Raw genomic sequence first — 14,724 nt, 5'->3', positions numbered from 1 at the left:
TAAATCAGTAAGTATTTTTATGGAGTGAGAAAAGCTTTCAGGTCTTGGGTCTTAATCATTGTTAGAAAAATTAAAGTCTCTCTTAAGATTGTTGACTGCTGAAGCTGGAGTGCCTCTTTTCTCTCTCTTTCTCTCTCTCTACCCCTCCCTCTCTTTCTCCCTCTCTCTCCCCCATGATTTTTTTCAAAAACTTCTGAATTAAATTCTTATCCAAAATTTCTACTTCATATACATGCCAATAATAATGGAGAATTATTATTGATTGCTAAAACCTCAACTTGCCTTTATTAATAATATATGTTTTATTTGATGGGATAACATATTGTTTTTCTTTTTGAATAGGCATATACTGTGAAGACACCAAAGAAACTAAAAATTCAGCAAAGAGAAAACAAGAATGTACCCATTGAAGAAAGTAGTAAAAAGAGAAAAATGGTCTTCAAGTTTGATATTAATTCAGATAGTTCAGAAACTACTGATCTTTTGGTAAAATTATTACAAATAATCAGCATTTATTATTTGTTTACATTATTATATTTCTACATTATTTCTTGATGTATATGTATAATATATATGCATAGTATCTATTATTGCAATACTGAAAAAAAATAGAACTCTACTATAACACAGAACCCTCTACTTTTGCAGCATTTTAAAGAAATTAGGGTTAAAAAATCTCCCTAAACTTCAGAAAACATGACATTTTGAAATACTTGATATGACATAGTTGTCATATGAGAGGACTAACCCTCTTGTTTCCGGAAGAGTGTTGTTTCTTTTCCTTTTTTTTTGTTTTTAAAGAAAGGCTAGATGAATATCTTTAATCTTGCTGCAGCCAAATTTGTTATTCAAGACCCCTCTTGATTTTGCATATTATACATGTTCTTTTATTTTATACCACTTATTGGTTGAAATCTATATCAACGTATTGGTTGAAAACTATAACATTTCTATGATTCTTAATGGGATAATGTGTTAAAGATGACATGTTTAAGGAGGATAGTTCCCCTAGCAGTTTGTATCACCAATTACTCCCTACTATGAGTATATTAACACATATCAGTATTTTCTAAAGGCATAATAATGATTTATTGAGAATAATTAAACTTATACTCATTTAATTTAAAACCAGATAAACCTTATTACATGAAATGGAGCACTTTACCAAAGATTCTTAATTACAAAATTCCAGTTAAAGTCATTTGTTTCGTTATTCCAACTCATAGCTATGAGATCCTTCAAGCTTTTATATTCCTTTGGGATCCTCTACTTTCATTTGTTCTGGAATAATGAGTAGCTGAAGTCTTAAAATTGTAATTATTGAAGTTAACTTATAGAAAATCCCTACTCTAGTATCTCTTTGTTTTGTAGATAATGATTAGCATTTTAATGATTAAACTGTGAACCAGGCACTACTGTAAAGACTTTACACAGATTACTTCAGTTATTTTTTGAAACAATCTCATGCTTTAGAAGTAGAGACAGGGTTGTTATTCTCATTTTACAGATGAGGAAACTGAGTCACACTGTTACTTTGCCTAAGGTCACATAACTAGTAAGGCATGGAGCCAAAATTTGAATACCAACAGTCTAGCTCCATAGCCTATGTATGTCATTTTACACAATAACTGCCAGTTCAAACTGAAGTCCAGATATTAAAAGAATGTAATGAGAATTATTAGAAAGAGCATGAGCTATGGAATTAGATATTCCAGGGCTAGAATTCATGCTGTTTTTCTAGTAGTGTGAATTTAGGCTAGTTTCTTAGCTTATCTGAGATTCGGAATGACTTATGATTTCATTTCATTTTTAAAAGGAGCATCACAACTTTGTAGCACAATAAACATACTACAGTATTTTATTTATTTTTATTTTATTTATTACAGTTTAAACTAGTCTAAAGACATTTCATAGCGGGCTTTATTTGTTATAATTATCACTTGAAGTTAGTTATTTTTGTGATTTTCTTAGCTGTTGCATTTAAATTTTGGTGAACATTCAAATTATTATAAAAAGTAAGATTTAAAAATGTATTGTCTAGAATGACCTTAGAGAAGATAGTGGAGTAGGAAGTGCCAGGAACCCATTTCTCCACCTAGACAACAATGGTACTGGCAGAAACTGTCTGAAGTAATTTATTTTGGAACTCTAAAGACTATTTGAATGCTTGCAACTTCCAGAGGGAAACTTGGCTGGTAAGTTATGGTTAATTTTGGTCAATTTCAGCCTTAAGAGTGGTAATGGCGACCTATCACCCAACCCATAACCATGTGGTAGGGCCATGCTCATATCTTGCTGGAACTAGGGAGAACAATAAGGACCTTGTCCTCTGAAGATCAAGGTTCAGTGTTCTGACTGCTGATTCTGATCACTGAGGTACAGGTACAGAGTCTGGCTGCCATTGTTTCAAACCTCACTGGCTGAAGTGTCTTCCAGAAGAACAAACTGCACTTTTATCTCTCTCTTTTTTTCCCCTCTTTGGAGAGCCAGATGTTCAAGCATTAGAACATTCAAAATCAATCACATTTACAGGGCATTTAGAAAGCCACGCCCAGGGAAAGACACAGGCTCAGAAAAAAACCAAGAAGATCTCAAATTTTCACCACAGGCTTATCCAATGCACAGAGACACTTTTAATAGTAAAATAAAAAGCAAAACAAATCTAAGTAAATAAACAGCAAACCCTGGGGAAGGGGAAGAATCTGATTTGCAGATGTATCAAATTATAAGATTAAAGTGGCTAGTTTTCAACAACAACAACAACAAAATCACAAGGCATATGAAGAAAAGGAAAGTATAGCCTATCAAAGGAACAAAACAAATCAACAGAAAATGTCCATGAGGAAGCTCAGATATTGGACTTACTAGACAAAGACTTTAAAAACAACCATCTTAAAGATGTTCAAAGAGCTAAAGGAAGACATAGACAAAAACAGAAAAATGTATGACTAAAATGAGAATAACAATAAAGAGATAGAAATTATAAAAGGAACCAAGAAGAAATCTTGGAATTGACAGTACAGTAATTGAAATGAAAAGTGTATTATAGGGATTCAAAAGCAGATATAAGTAAGCAGAAGAAAGAATTGGTAAACTTGAAGATAGGACAATAAACTATGGAGTATAAGCACAGAAAAAAAGGAATGAAGAAAAGTGAACAGAGCCTCAGAAACTTGTGGGACACCATCAAAAAATCAATATATGAATTGTGGGAGTCCCAGAAAGAGAAGAGAGAAATGGGAAAAAAGAATGTTTGAAGAAATGGCTGAAAACTTTTCAGATTTTGATGAAGTTAATGAATCTACAAATCCAAGAAGCTCAATGAATTCTAAGTGGATAGATTCAAATAGACTCACATCAAAATACATTATAATCAAACTGTTGAAAGACAGAATCTTTTTAAAATATAGCAGTATTTACATGTCAATAGGAGACTCCCTAACTATCCCTTCCCTCCACCCTTCCCCACCTGGTAAACATCAGTTCATTCAAAAGACAGAGAGAATCTTGAAAGCAGCAAGAGAGAATCAACTCATCACATATGTTACCCTCAATAAGATTATCAGCTGATTTCTCATTAGAAACCTTGGAAGCCAGAAGTCAGTAGGTTTACATATTCAAAGTGCTGAAAGAAAAACATTGTCAGCTAAGCATTTGCTATCTGGCAAAACTGTCCTTCAAAAATGAAGTGAAATTAAGACATTCCCAGATAAACAAAAGCTGAGGGAGTTGTCACTAGACCTTCTCTTCAAGAAATGCTGAAGGAAGTTGTTCAGGTTGAAATGAAAGTATGCTAGACGAAGAAATAAAAGATCTCTTATAAAGTTAAATACATTGGAAATTATAAAAGCTGAAATGATTGTAATTTTGATTTCTAACTTCACTTTTTATTCTCTACATAATTTAAAAGACAAATGCTTAATTAATCTATGTTGTTGGGCACACAATATATAAAGATGTAATTTTTGACATCAGTAACAGAAAAAGAATGGAGCTGTATAAGAGCAGTTTGTGTAGGCTATTGAAGTGAAGTTGGTATAAATTCAAATTAGGTTACTATAATGTTTGGTCATTAAATGTAATCCCCATGGTAACCACAAAAATTATCTATGGAATACACACAAAAGGAAATGGGAAGGGAATCAAAACATTTTACTAACAAAAAAGTCACCTAAACACAAAAGAAGAGAGTAATGGAGGAAATGAGTGACCAAAACCAAACAAACAAAACACCTATGAAGCATATAGAAAATGAATATCAAAAAAGGCAAAAGTTTGTCTCTCCTTATCAGTAATTACTTAAATGTAAACATATTATACACTCCAGTAAACAAAAAGAGACTCATGTTAGCTTTAAATTGGTTAAATGTGAAAGGATGGAAAAAGATATGCAAATAGTAACCAAAAAGGAGGTGGGATGGCTATACTAATATCTGACAAAATAGACTTTAAATCAAAAAGTACAAGAAACAAATAAGGACATTATATATTAATAAAAGATTCAATACAGCGGGAAGTTATGAGAGTTTTAATCATTTACACATCTAATAACAAACACTTAAAATATATGAAGTAAAGCTTTATAGAATTAAAGAGAGAAATAGAACATTACCCATTAATAGTTGGATACTTCAATACCTCACCTTCAATAACGGTTAAAACAGCTAGACATAAGATAAGTAAGGAAATACAGGACTGGAACAACACAAACCAAATGGATTTAATAGCTATGTATAGAACACTCAATCCAACAAATCCTTCTCAAGTGCACATGGACATTCTCCAGGATAGACCATATAGGTCCCAAAACAAGTCTCAATAGATTTAAAAAGATAGGCATCATATAAAGTATCTTCTCTGAATACAAAGAGATGAAGTTAGAAATCAATAAGAGAAGGAAAATTAGAAAATTCACAAACTTGTGGAAATTAACACACTTCTAACCAACCAATGGATCAGAGAAGAAATCACAAGGGAAATTTGACTTAGAGATGTGTGAAAATGAAAAACACAATACGCCAAAACTTATGTAAGACAGAAAAAACAGTGCTCTAAGGGAAATGTAATAGCTGTAAATTCCTACATTGAAAAAGAAAGAAATCAATAAACTAACTTTATACCTTAAGGAAATAGAAAAAGAAGATCAAACTAAACCCAAAGCTGACAGAGGAAGGAAATAGTAAGGTTAGAGTGGAGATAAACAAATTAGAGAAAAGGAAACAACAGAAAATCAATGAAGCCAAAATTTGTTTCTTTGAAAAGATCAATTAAATTGACAAACCTTTAGCTAGACTGACAAAGAAAAGCAAATACCTAAAGTCAGAAGTATAATTGGAGATGTTATTACCAACATTTCAGAGATAGAGAATACTGTGAATAATTATATGCCAACAAATTAGATAACCTAGAAGAAATATACAAATAGAAGAACTACTTGAAATACACAAATTACCTAAATCTGCTCAAGAAGAAACAGAAAACCTCATCAGAGCTGAGTTAGTAATCCAAAACTCCCAACAAAGAAAAGTCCTGGACCAGATAGCTTTATCGATGGATTCTACCAAATATTTAAAGACTTAGCACCAGTCCTTCTCAAAGTCTTCCAAAAAGTTGAAGGGAGAACACTTTGTAACTCATTCAATAAGGCCAGCATTACCTTGATACCAAAGCCAGATGAAGACATCACAAGAAAGGAAAATTGTAAACCATTATTCTTTCTGAACATAGATGCAAAAATCCTCAACAAAATATTAGCAAATCAAAACCAACAGCATAGTAAGCGGATCATTTACCATGACCAATGAGACTTATCCAAGAAATGCCAGAGTGGTTCAATATAAGAAAATCAATATAATACACCACATTAATAGAACGAAGGAAAAAAAATCCAAGTGATCATCTCAATTGACATGATAAAAACTCATAAAGCTAGGACAGAGGGAAAATTCCTCAACATGATAAAGGGTATGAATGAAAACCAAAGCTAACATCATACTCAGTGGTGAAAGACTGAAAGCTTTCCCCCTAAGATTAAGAATAAGACAAGGATGCCCACTTTCACCAATGTTAGTCAGCATTGTACTGGAAGTTTTAGCCATGGCTTTTAACTATTAGACAAATACAAAAAACAAAGAAAAATAAAAGGCATGCAAATGTAAAAAAGAGGTAAAACTGCCTCTAATTTGCAGGTGACATGATCATATCTATACATGGAAAAAAAGCCTAAACAAAGCTTCTAGACCTAATAGATAAATTCAGCAATGTTGAAGGGTATAAGATCAACATATGAAAATCAGTTATGTTTCTATACACCAACAATGAATAATCCAAAAAGGAAATTAAGAAAACAATTTTATTTACTATACCATTAAAAAGAATTAAATACTTAAGAACAAATCTAGCCAAGAAAGTAAAATACTCATACACTGAAAATTACAAAACATTGCTGAAAGACTTAAAAATAAGGAAAAAAAAATTCTGTGTTCATGGATAGGAAGACTTAACATTGTTAAGATGTCAATACTACCAAAAGCAGTGTACATATTTAACACGTTCCCTCTCAAATTTCCAACAGCTTTTTTGGCAGAAATGGAAAATTTGATACATTTATACAGATTTGCAAGGGGCCCCAGATAGCTAAAGCAATCTTGAAAAAGAAAGACAACATTGGAGGACTCACAGTTCCTGACTTTGAAACTTATTACAAAGCTGGTAATTGAAATAGTATAGTACCGGCATAAAGACAAATATATACACCAATGTAATAAAAAACAGAGCCCAGAAATAAATCTTCACATATATAATCAATTGAGTTTTGACAAGAGTGCCAAGATCATTCAATGGGGAAAGGACAGTTTTTTCAACAAATGACACTAGGAAAACTGGATATCCACATGCAAGAGAATGAAGTTGGACTCTTAACTTACACCATATACAAAAATTGACTCAGAATGAATCAAAGACCTAATCGTAAGGACTAAAACTATGAAACTCTTAGAAGAACATTGGGAAAATCATCATGACATTGAATGGCAAGGACTTCATGGATATGATGACAGCAAAGCACAGGCAAAAAAGAGAAAAAAATAGGTAAATTGGACTTCATCAAAATTAAGAACTTAAATGCATCAAAGGACTCTATTAAGAAAGTGAAAAGACAGGTTAAAGATTGGGAGAAAATATTTGCAAATCATATATCTGACACGAGATTAATATCCAGAATACATAAGGAACTCCCGTAACTCAATGACAAAAAACAAGCCAGTTGAGAAATGGGCAAAGGACTTGACCAGACATTTCTCCAAAGGATATATACAAGTGCCCAATAAGCACATAAAAGATGAATGCTACAGAGTTATAAGGACAGACAAGTTTTTTTTGTTTTAAATTAGGTTAATTTATTCTTTTTATATAGGCAGCCATTAATGAACATTCAGTTACCATGCACTAAGCAAAATTTTAATGATAGTTTACAATATGATTTTTAAAATAATTTCTCTTTTCTAAGTTGGTCAGTTGGTGCATACTGATTTGAGTGTATCTGAAAAGTCAGCTCTTTGTGACTTAGTGAATTCTGCTGAAATCTTAGAATTCATGAAAATGGCTGAATATTTTCATCCATGAAGCTTCTGAAATTTGTGTTAAGTGTGACTTTAATGAGCAGGAAAAGATAATGTGAACTGATTGCTTACCTGACTAAATTTATGTAACATATTCATTAAGGAAATGGATTCTGGAGCCAGCCTACCTGGATTTGAATCCTGGCTTCACCTCTTACTAGCTGTATAGTCTTGGGCAAGTTACTTAATATTTGTGTGTCTCAGTTCTTCACCTTTAAAATGGGGATAATAGTAGTATTTGTGTGTCATAAAAATGTTGTGAGGATTAAAACTAATTAAAATATGCAAAGTGCTTAAAGTAGTGCCTGACATAAAGAAAATACTGAATAAGTGTTAGCTATTATTATTTGGGAAAATATTCATAAATTGATAATTGACAACATTTATAATTTTTATAGGATTATGAATGCTTATTATAAAGCCTAAGTGTATTTAAATAAGTAGGTTGGGGAGAAGGGGTGGGGAAAGTGATAGTATGAAGACTCTGAAACTGAAATAGAAATCAGTAGAAAAACACTATTCATACACATCTTGTATTCCACATAACCTTTTAGGTATATAGTTAATAGAATCAAAATCTAGGTCCTTGTTTGACAGATTGAGGATTTATTTTGTCATTGTCTTCTTTCTTCAGTCTTTTAAATTTTTTTCCCTCTTCTTTTCCTTTCCCCTCTCTCCTCTTTTATTCTCCCTCCTTGTACTCCTCCATCTCCTTCTCATATGTGGGATGTAGACAAAAATTTAATAATATAATATTAATGGTGGCAGCCTCTAAATTATATTTTTATATTTCTCTTTAAGAGCATGGTTTCAGAGGAAGAGACATTGAAAAAACTATACAAGAAGAATAATACACCAATTTCTCAACTTTGTGTTAGAACACCAAAAAAGGTAGTTTTAAAATTTTATTTCAGAAAGCAAATTTCAAAAGCTGGATTTAATTCTTTTTTTCTTTTTTTTAGTTAAACATATTATGATTTTATTTATTTTCTATTCAGACTCCTTCATCTCTAACAACCCCTGGATCTATGCGGAAGCTTGGAGCTATGAGGAAAATGCAGGAGGACTGTTGGGCTGTAATTGCTAAAATGGATAGGAAACAAAAACTAAAGGAAGCAGAAAAGCTATTTGTTTAATTTCAGAAAATCAGTGTGATTAAGGAGCCTAAATAACAGCAAATTTATAGTTAATTTTTTTATTCTCATTTTCTACAGAGCCAAACATTTTCTTAAATTGAGACTTTTTTGATATTTTCATAATTAATTTGTTTCTTTATATTTTAATATTTTGGCCTAAATGGGAGATAACCACATGTTACTTAAAAACTTGTAATTCTCTTCAGATAATTAGATGATTATATTTTGGTTTTACCTTTTCTTGTATTCATGAAAGCTGTTTTGGCTAAGTTTTCACACCTGTAAAGTTGTCCGTTGAACACTAGGAACACATTACTGAGATTTACTATTTATTCTTTACTATTAAAATATTTTAGATGCAAATACTTCTCATTGATTCTGTGAGGTAATCTGGACAGCTAATCATTATAATTTTGCTAATATTATTTATTTTTAAAATCTTGAGGGCATTTAAGTTTCACGGTTCTGAAGCAGCTTTGATTTATCTATTTATAAAATTGACAAATGGCTTTAAGTTGTGGGAAAAAAGGCTCCACCAGTATGACTACCTAAAATACTTCATTTATTCAACATTCATTTGGCAAATATTTATTGAATATCTGCTAAGAATTAAGCACAGTTCTAGATACTGGGGATATAAGAATGAATGAAACAAAAATAAGCCCTCTCTTCTTCTAGAGCTTACATTTTAATGGGGAAAATAGACAATAAATAAACTATATAAGCAAAACACAGAGTATATTAGTTAATGATAATCGCTAAGGAGAAATAAAACAGGTAAGAGTATTAGGGAGTATTGAAGAGGGTTGAAATTTTATGTAGAGTGGCCCTTAGCGCAATGACATTTGAAGATCTGATGAATAACTAGTAAGCCTGTGGCTATCTTGAGGAGAACATTCCTGATAAAAGGAACAAAAAGTATAAAGGCCCAGAGGTGGAGGTGTGCTTAGTGTATCTGGGAAACAGCAAGGAGGCCAGTGTGGGTAGAGGATAATGAGCAAAAGAAGAGTATAAGGAGAAAAGACCTGGTATTTAACAGGATAGGGAGTTTGGGTGGGCAGATTATGTAATGCTTATAGGCTACTGTAAGAACTTTGGCTTTTACTCTGAATAAGATGTGAAATTAGCAGATATTTCTGAGCAAAGGAAACTGTGATCTGACTCATGTTTTAAAATAAGGATCTTTCTGACTGCTATATTGAGAACAGATTTTGAAAAGAGGACAAAAGGTTAAAACAGAGGAAAACAGGTTATTTTAATAATACACATGAGAGATGGTAGTGGCTTGAACAAAGCTGAGAGCAGTAGAGGAGTAAAGAGGTCAACTTCTGGATCTATTTTTAAGATTAGATGTGGGATGTGATTAAAAAAAAGAAAAGGCTAAGGATAATGTCAATATTTTTGGCCTGAGCAATGTAATTTTGGACATATTAGGTCTAAAATGTATATTAGACATCCAAACAGAGATGGTAAGTAGGCTTAGAGACAGATCCAGGATAGTGATATAAATTTGGGAGTCAACAACATATTTAAAGCTATCAGAGTGGATGAGAACATGTACAATTATGAGAGTGACTGTACCTAGAAAAGAGAAGAGATCAGAGATGAGAAGGAACCATAAAAGGTTAACAAGGGTAATACTGAAGTCTAGCAAGAAGGTATTTCAAAGAAGAAGGAGTGATAAATTGTGTTAAATACTGCTCAGAGATAAAATTGATTAATGTGTTATTAATGGGGAGGTCTTTGGTGATCTTAACAATGGCAGTTTCAGTGAAGTGGAGTTCGATTGGAGGGAGTGGTTAAGGAAAGAATGGAAGGAAAAAAGTGGAGACAGCTATCTTCGTTAAGAGTAAGAAAACTAAGAAGTTATACCTTAAAGGGAAGAAGATAAATGAGATAGCTACTTGAAATGGAAGTGGGTCAAGAGAAGATTCTTTTTTAAAAGATGTAAGAATTAATAGCAAGTTTAAATAATTAAGGAAAGATTCAAGATGATGGGAAATGATTATGCCGAAGAGAAAGAAGATTTTTTTTTTTTAAAGTAGAATGTCCTATAATAAATAGGCAAGAGGAATGGAATCTGGTGGAAGATTAAAGTGCTGGGCCTTAGCTAGGAGAATAGACAGTTCTACCATAGTAACAAGGGAAAAGGAAACATATATCACAAGATGATGGTGGATGGGAGTTTGTAGAACTTTTGGTTTCATAGCTTCAATTTTTTTAAGTGAAGTGAGAATTAAGATCATCTACTGAGAATGAAGGTGGAGGGGAAAGTGTTGCAAGTTGTGAAGAGAAGAGTAGGTATGAAAGACTCATCTAATAAAGGGAGTGAATGAACTTTATAAAAACAACTGGCAAATGGATAAAAATAGTCTTAGAGTTGTCTATAACAATTTTGGTATAGTAGAATTTTAATTTCCTTATGGTGGGGAAATGTGTTTGTAGGAAAGGCTACCCAGGAAAAAATGGAAATGCTATATAACATTATGGAAATTATGTTCCTCCTTCAATTTGTGTGCCTATAACTGTACTCTGAAAACTGGATATAGTCTTAGGATTTCTAGCTTTTGATCTAGAAACTTTAATTGGAACTTTATAATTAGTCTCCTGAGCAAGTATTTTCTTTGGAGGATTATTAGTATTGATGACATGATATTTCACATTTGAAGCTACTATATATTTTCAAACATTTTAAAATAAAACAAGACTTGTATTAGTTAACACTAGCTTCTCTGGCTAATCATCAACTTCTCACTTAAATGCTACTATTTAGTAAGCAGCATTTCTCCAGGTGGTGATTTGGGAACCCTGGCTCCTTCCAACTTCTAGCTCTGCCATCCTCAACAACTTGCTTCCAAGGTTGTTGCAAAAGGGGAAATACCATGGAGGATCCATGTGGGAAGTTTTTAATGACACAGGTCTGAAATAGATGTACATCACTTCCACCCACATTCTACTTTCTGGAACCAAATCATATGGCCACACCTAATTTCAAGACAGACTGTGATCCATTTCTAGTTATCTCTCAGGAGATCAGGGAAGGGGGTCAGGTGAACAACTAGCCAGCCTGTCACAATTAGTTTGCACTCTTTAAATTTTCAAATATTGTTCTTCCTTGCTTTTAATTTAAAAAGATGAGTTAGGCTGTTAAGTTTTGAAAGATTGCTTCTTGCTGTTTTTGAGCATGCTGGGCATGCTTCTTTCTTGGAAACTTTCCCCTCTCTCCAGTACTTCTGATTCCCCTTACACTGCTCTTTTTCTCCCCATGGCACATATAATCTTCTAACACACTATATACTTTACTTAGTATTTTTATTATTCATTGTCTTCACTCACTAGAATGTAAACTTCACAGACAGGGGTTTTTGTCTGCTTTGTTTATTGATGCATCCAGAGTACTTAGAACAATGCCTGGCCCATTGTAGGTACTCAGTATTTGTTGAATTGATTAAATAAAAATTTAATATATATTTAAGAAAAACTTACATATACCATACTGATGGTTCTTATAGTAAGTAAAACTTCAGAACCAAAATGTTTAATACATGATTTAAAAATAAGATCAGAAACTAATATAACATTGTAAAGCAACTATACTCCAATAAAAATTAATTTAAAAAAATAAAAATAAGATCAAATATTGGAAATTAGAAAAACATAAAATTTCCTAAAAGCATATTGTTATAGTAGCCTATATTTGTGTCTTCTGTTTTGAGCTTTGGAGAGTCAGTTTTGGTTTAGGTAACTCCTGAAAAACACCAGAGTAAGAAAAATAATTTATCATTCTAAATTTAGGGATCAGTGCACTCATTTGTGGTAACCTAATCAAAAAAAAAAAAAAAAAAAACTCACAAAGAAGCTCATAAAAATAATTTTAACTAACATTAATGAAAAATTGGAAAATTTATAATTTAATTATTATGAAAATGTTATAAGCTAATTACATAATGTTTAATACCTTTTTAAAGCATATTAATTTAAACTGAGTGCAGTTTAGATATTATTATAAGAAGAAGCTTTTTGTCATAGCCCATTTTTAGGTTGGTAGGAAATACTTCTTGCCCTTTAGTCACTCTTTGAAGGAGTGACAATATGATCCATGAGTTTAGGAAAATTGGGCATAGGGGACCCAGCCTTCTCTACTCTTTTCATCATGAAGCTTCTTGCAGGAGGCATGTGATCTGCTCCATGCTGTATGTTTTACAGAGCAGGCTTTGCCCTGCAGATGAAAGGTCCTCTAATGAGGGGATAAATTCAGTAGAGCGTTATCAAATCCCAGTAATTTGATAAGTAGGCTGGATACTTTGAGAAAAAAATAGAGTAGAATTTGGGGCTTCCCTGGTGGCGCAGTGGTTAAGAATCCACCTGCCAATGCAGGGGACACAGGTTCGAGCCCTGGTCCGGGAAGATCCCACATGCCGCGGAGCAACTAAGCCCGTGCGCCACAACTACTGAGCCTGCACTCTAGAGCCCGCGAGCCATAACTACTGAAGCCTGCGCGCCTAGAGCCCGTGCTCTGCAACAAGAAAAGCCACCGCAACGAGAAGCCTGTGCACCGCAAAGAAGAGTAGCCCCCGCTCGCCGCAACTAGAGAAAGCCTGCGCACAGCAACAAAGACCCAACAGAGCCAAAAATAAATAAAATAAATTAATTTTTTAAAAAAGCTTTAAAAAAATAGAGTGGAATTTGGGGGAGCTAAATAACACTAATATTGAAACTCTGATGTGGCTTTGGTGGTCCTGTTCTGGACCATAGCCCCATAGGAATTTTCACTTGGTGAGTCATTATAGCCTATGGTAGCTTTGCTTTTACATGAATTACTGTTTTTATAGAAATAGGTTGCAGGTTCTGGATCTTAACTGAATGATTTGTAAGCTTTGTCTGAAGCAAAAATGAGTACTTCAGTGTGTCTACAGGCCATAACGCTCCAGCAGAAGCATGGGCTGAGGGAACCTCAGCCAAATTTGGGCTGTAAAAAGAGCATATGTTAGCCACACTAGACTGAGCAAGGGTGTGGGGCTCAGGGGTTATATTTTGGATATATTTTGATAGTGGAACCAAAAGAATGTGCTGACAGTACTGACAGGTTGGCTGGAGGGATGAGGTGAAAGAAAATGTGTAAGGTTGGGTTTTCAAGTTCTGTTTTGGGCTATGTAATATTTGAGATAGCTTAGATATCTAAGTGGAGATGTTGAGAAGGTCATTGGACAAATGAATCTGGAGTTTTCCCGAAGGGTCAGTATTTAGTAATCATTGGCATAAACATGCCATTTAAAGCACAGGATTGAATGCACTCTCTTTACAGATAGTGAGTGTGTAGTTACAGAAGGGAAAGGAGTTAGTACTGAGCCTTGGGATACTGAAACATTGTGAAGCAATAGAGAGGTTGCTGTAAAGACTAATAAGGGAGACAAGTGAAGTGTAAAGGATCATGGAAACCTAGAGAACAAAGTGATTCAAGAAAGGAATATTCTGTATCATATTCTGAGTGGCAATACCTGAAAGTATAGAATAAATAGTTGGATTTTGGGGTATCAATATGATAAATGATACTCTCAATGACTTGCAGTCTAGTAGCAAATATAAATGTGTAAACAAATGAGTCACTTATAAGTAATTCAGCAGTATACAAGTATGAAATATACAGAGACATAAATGATAATTTCATGTCTTGACTTCAGTGAAGGCTTTCTGGAAGAGATGGATTTTGCACATAAATAGGAATTCTACAGGTGTATAAGAAGGATAAGAGGAAATCAAAGCAGAAGAAATAGCAAAATAAAGGTTGCAATGAAGAGTAATTAGTAGAACCAGACCATGGTCTCTTCATATAGAATGTTGTATATTATGTTGCAAAGCTTGTACTTTTTTGGTATGGAAAATGGAATAGAGTTTAAGCAAGGAAAATAAGACTTTATTACTTAAAATATGGTATTTTAAAATTAAAACTTTACAAAAGGATATAAAGT

The 14,724-nt window shown here is 33.1% G+C and overlaps 1 protein-coding gene across 1 annotated transcript in view; it reads left to right on the top strand.

Moving 5' to 3' along the window:
- SYCP1 (synaptonemal complex protein 1) overlaps positions 1-14,224 on the top strand; it is a 174,649-nt gene extending 160,425 nt beyond the window's left edge. The window contains exons 31-33 of the mRNA XM_082368987.1: positions 343-486; positions 8,421-8,510; positions 8,618-14,224. Coding sequence (XP_082225113.1) covers positions 343-486; positions 8,421-8,510; positions 8,618-8,755 — 372 coding nt within the window. The 3' untranslated portion in view covers positions 8,756-14,224. The remainder of the gene's footprint in view (positions 1-342; positions 487-8,420; positions 8,511-8,617) is intronic.
- Positions 14,225-14,724: the final 500 nt, after the last annotated feature.

This window comes from Balaenoptera borealis, assembly GCF_965194805.1.
Source record: "Balaenoptera borealis genome assembly, chromosome: 1".
Classification (NCBI taxonomy): Eukaryota; Metazoa; Chordata; class Mammalia; order Artiodactyla; family Balaenopteridae; genus Balaenoptera; species Balaenoptera borealis.
The sequence above is the reverse complement of the archived record's forward strand: the minus strand, read 5'-3'. Positions and strand labels throughout refer to the sequence as shown.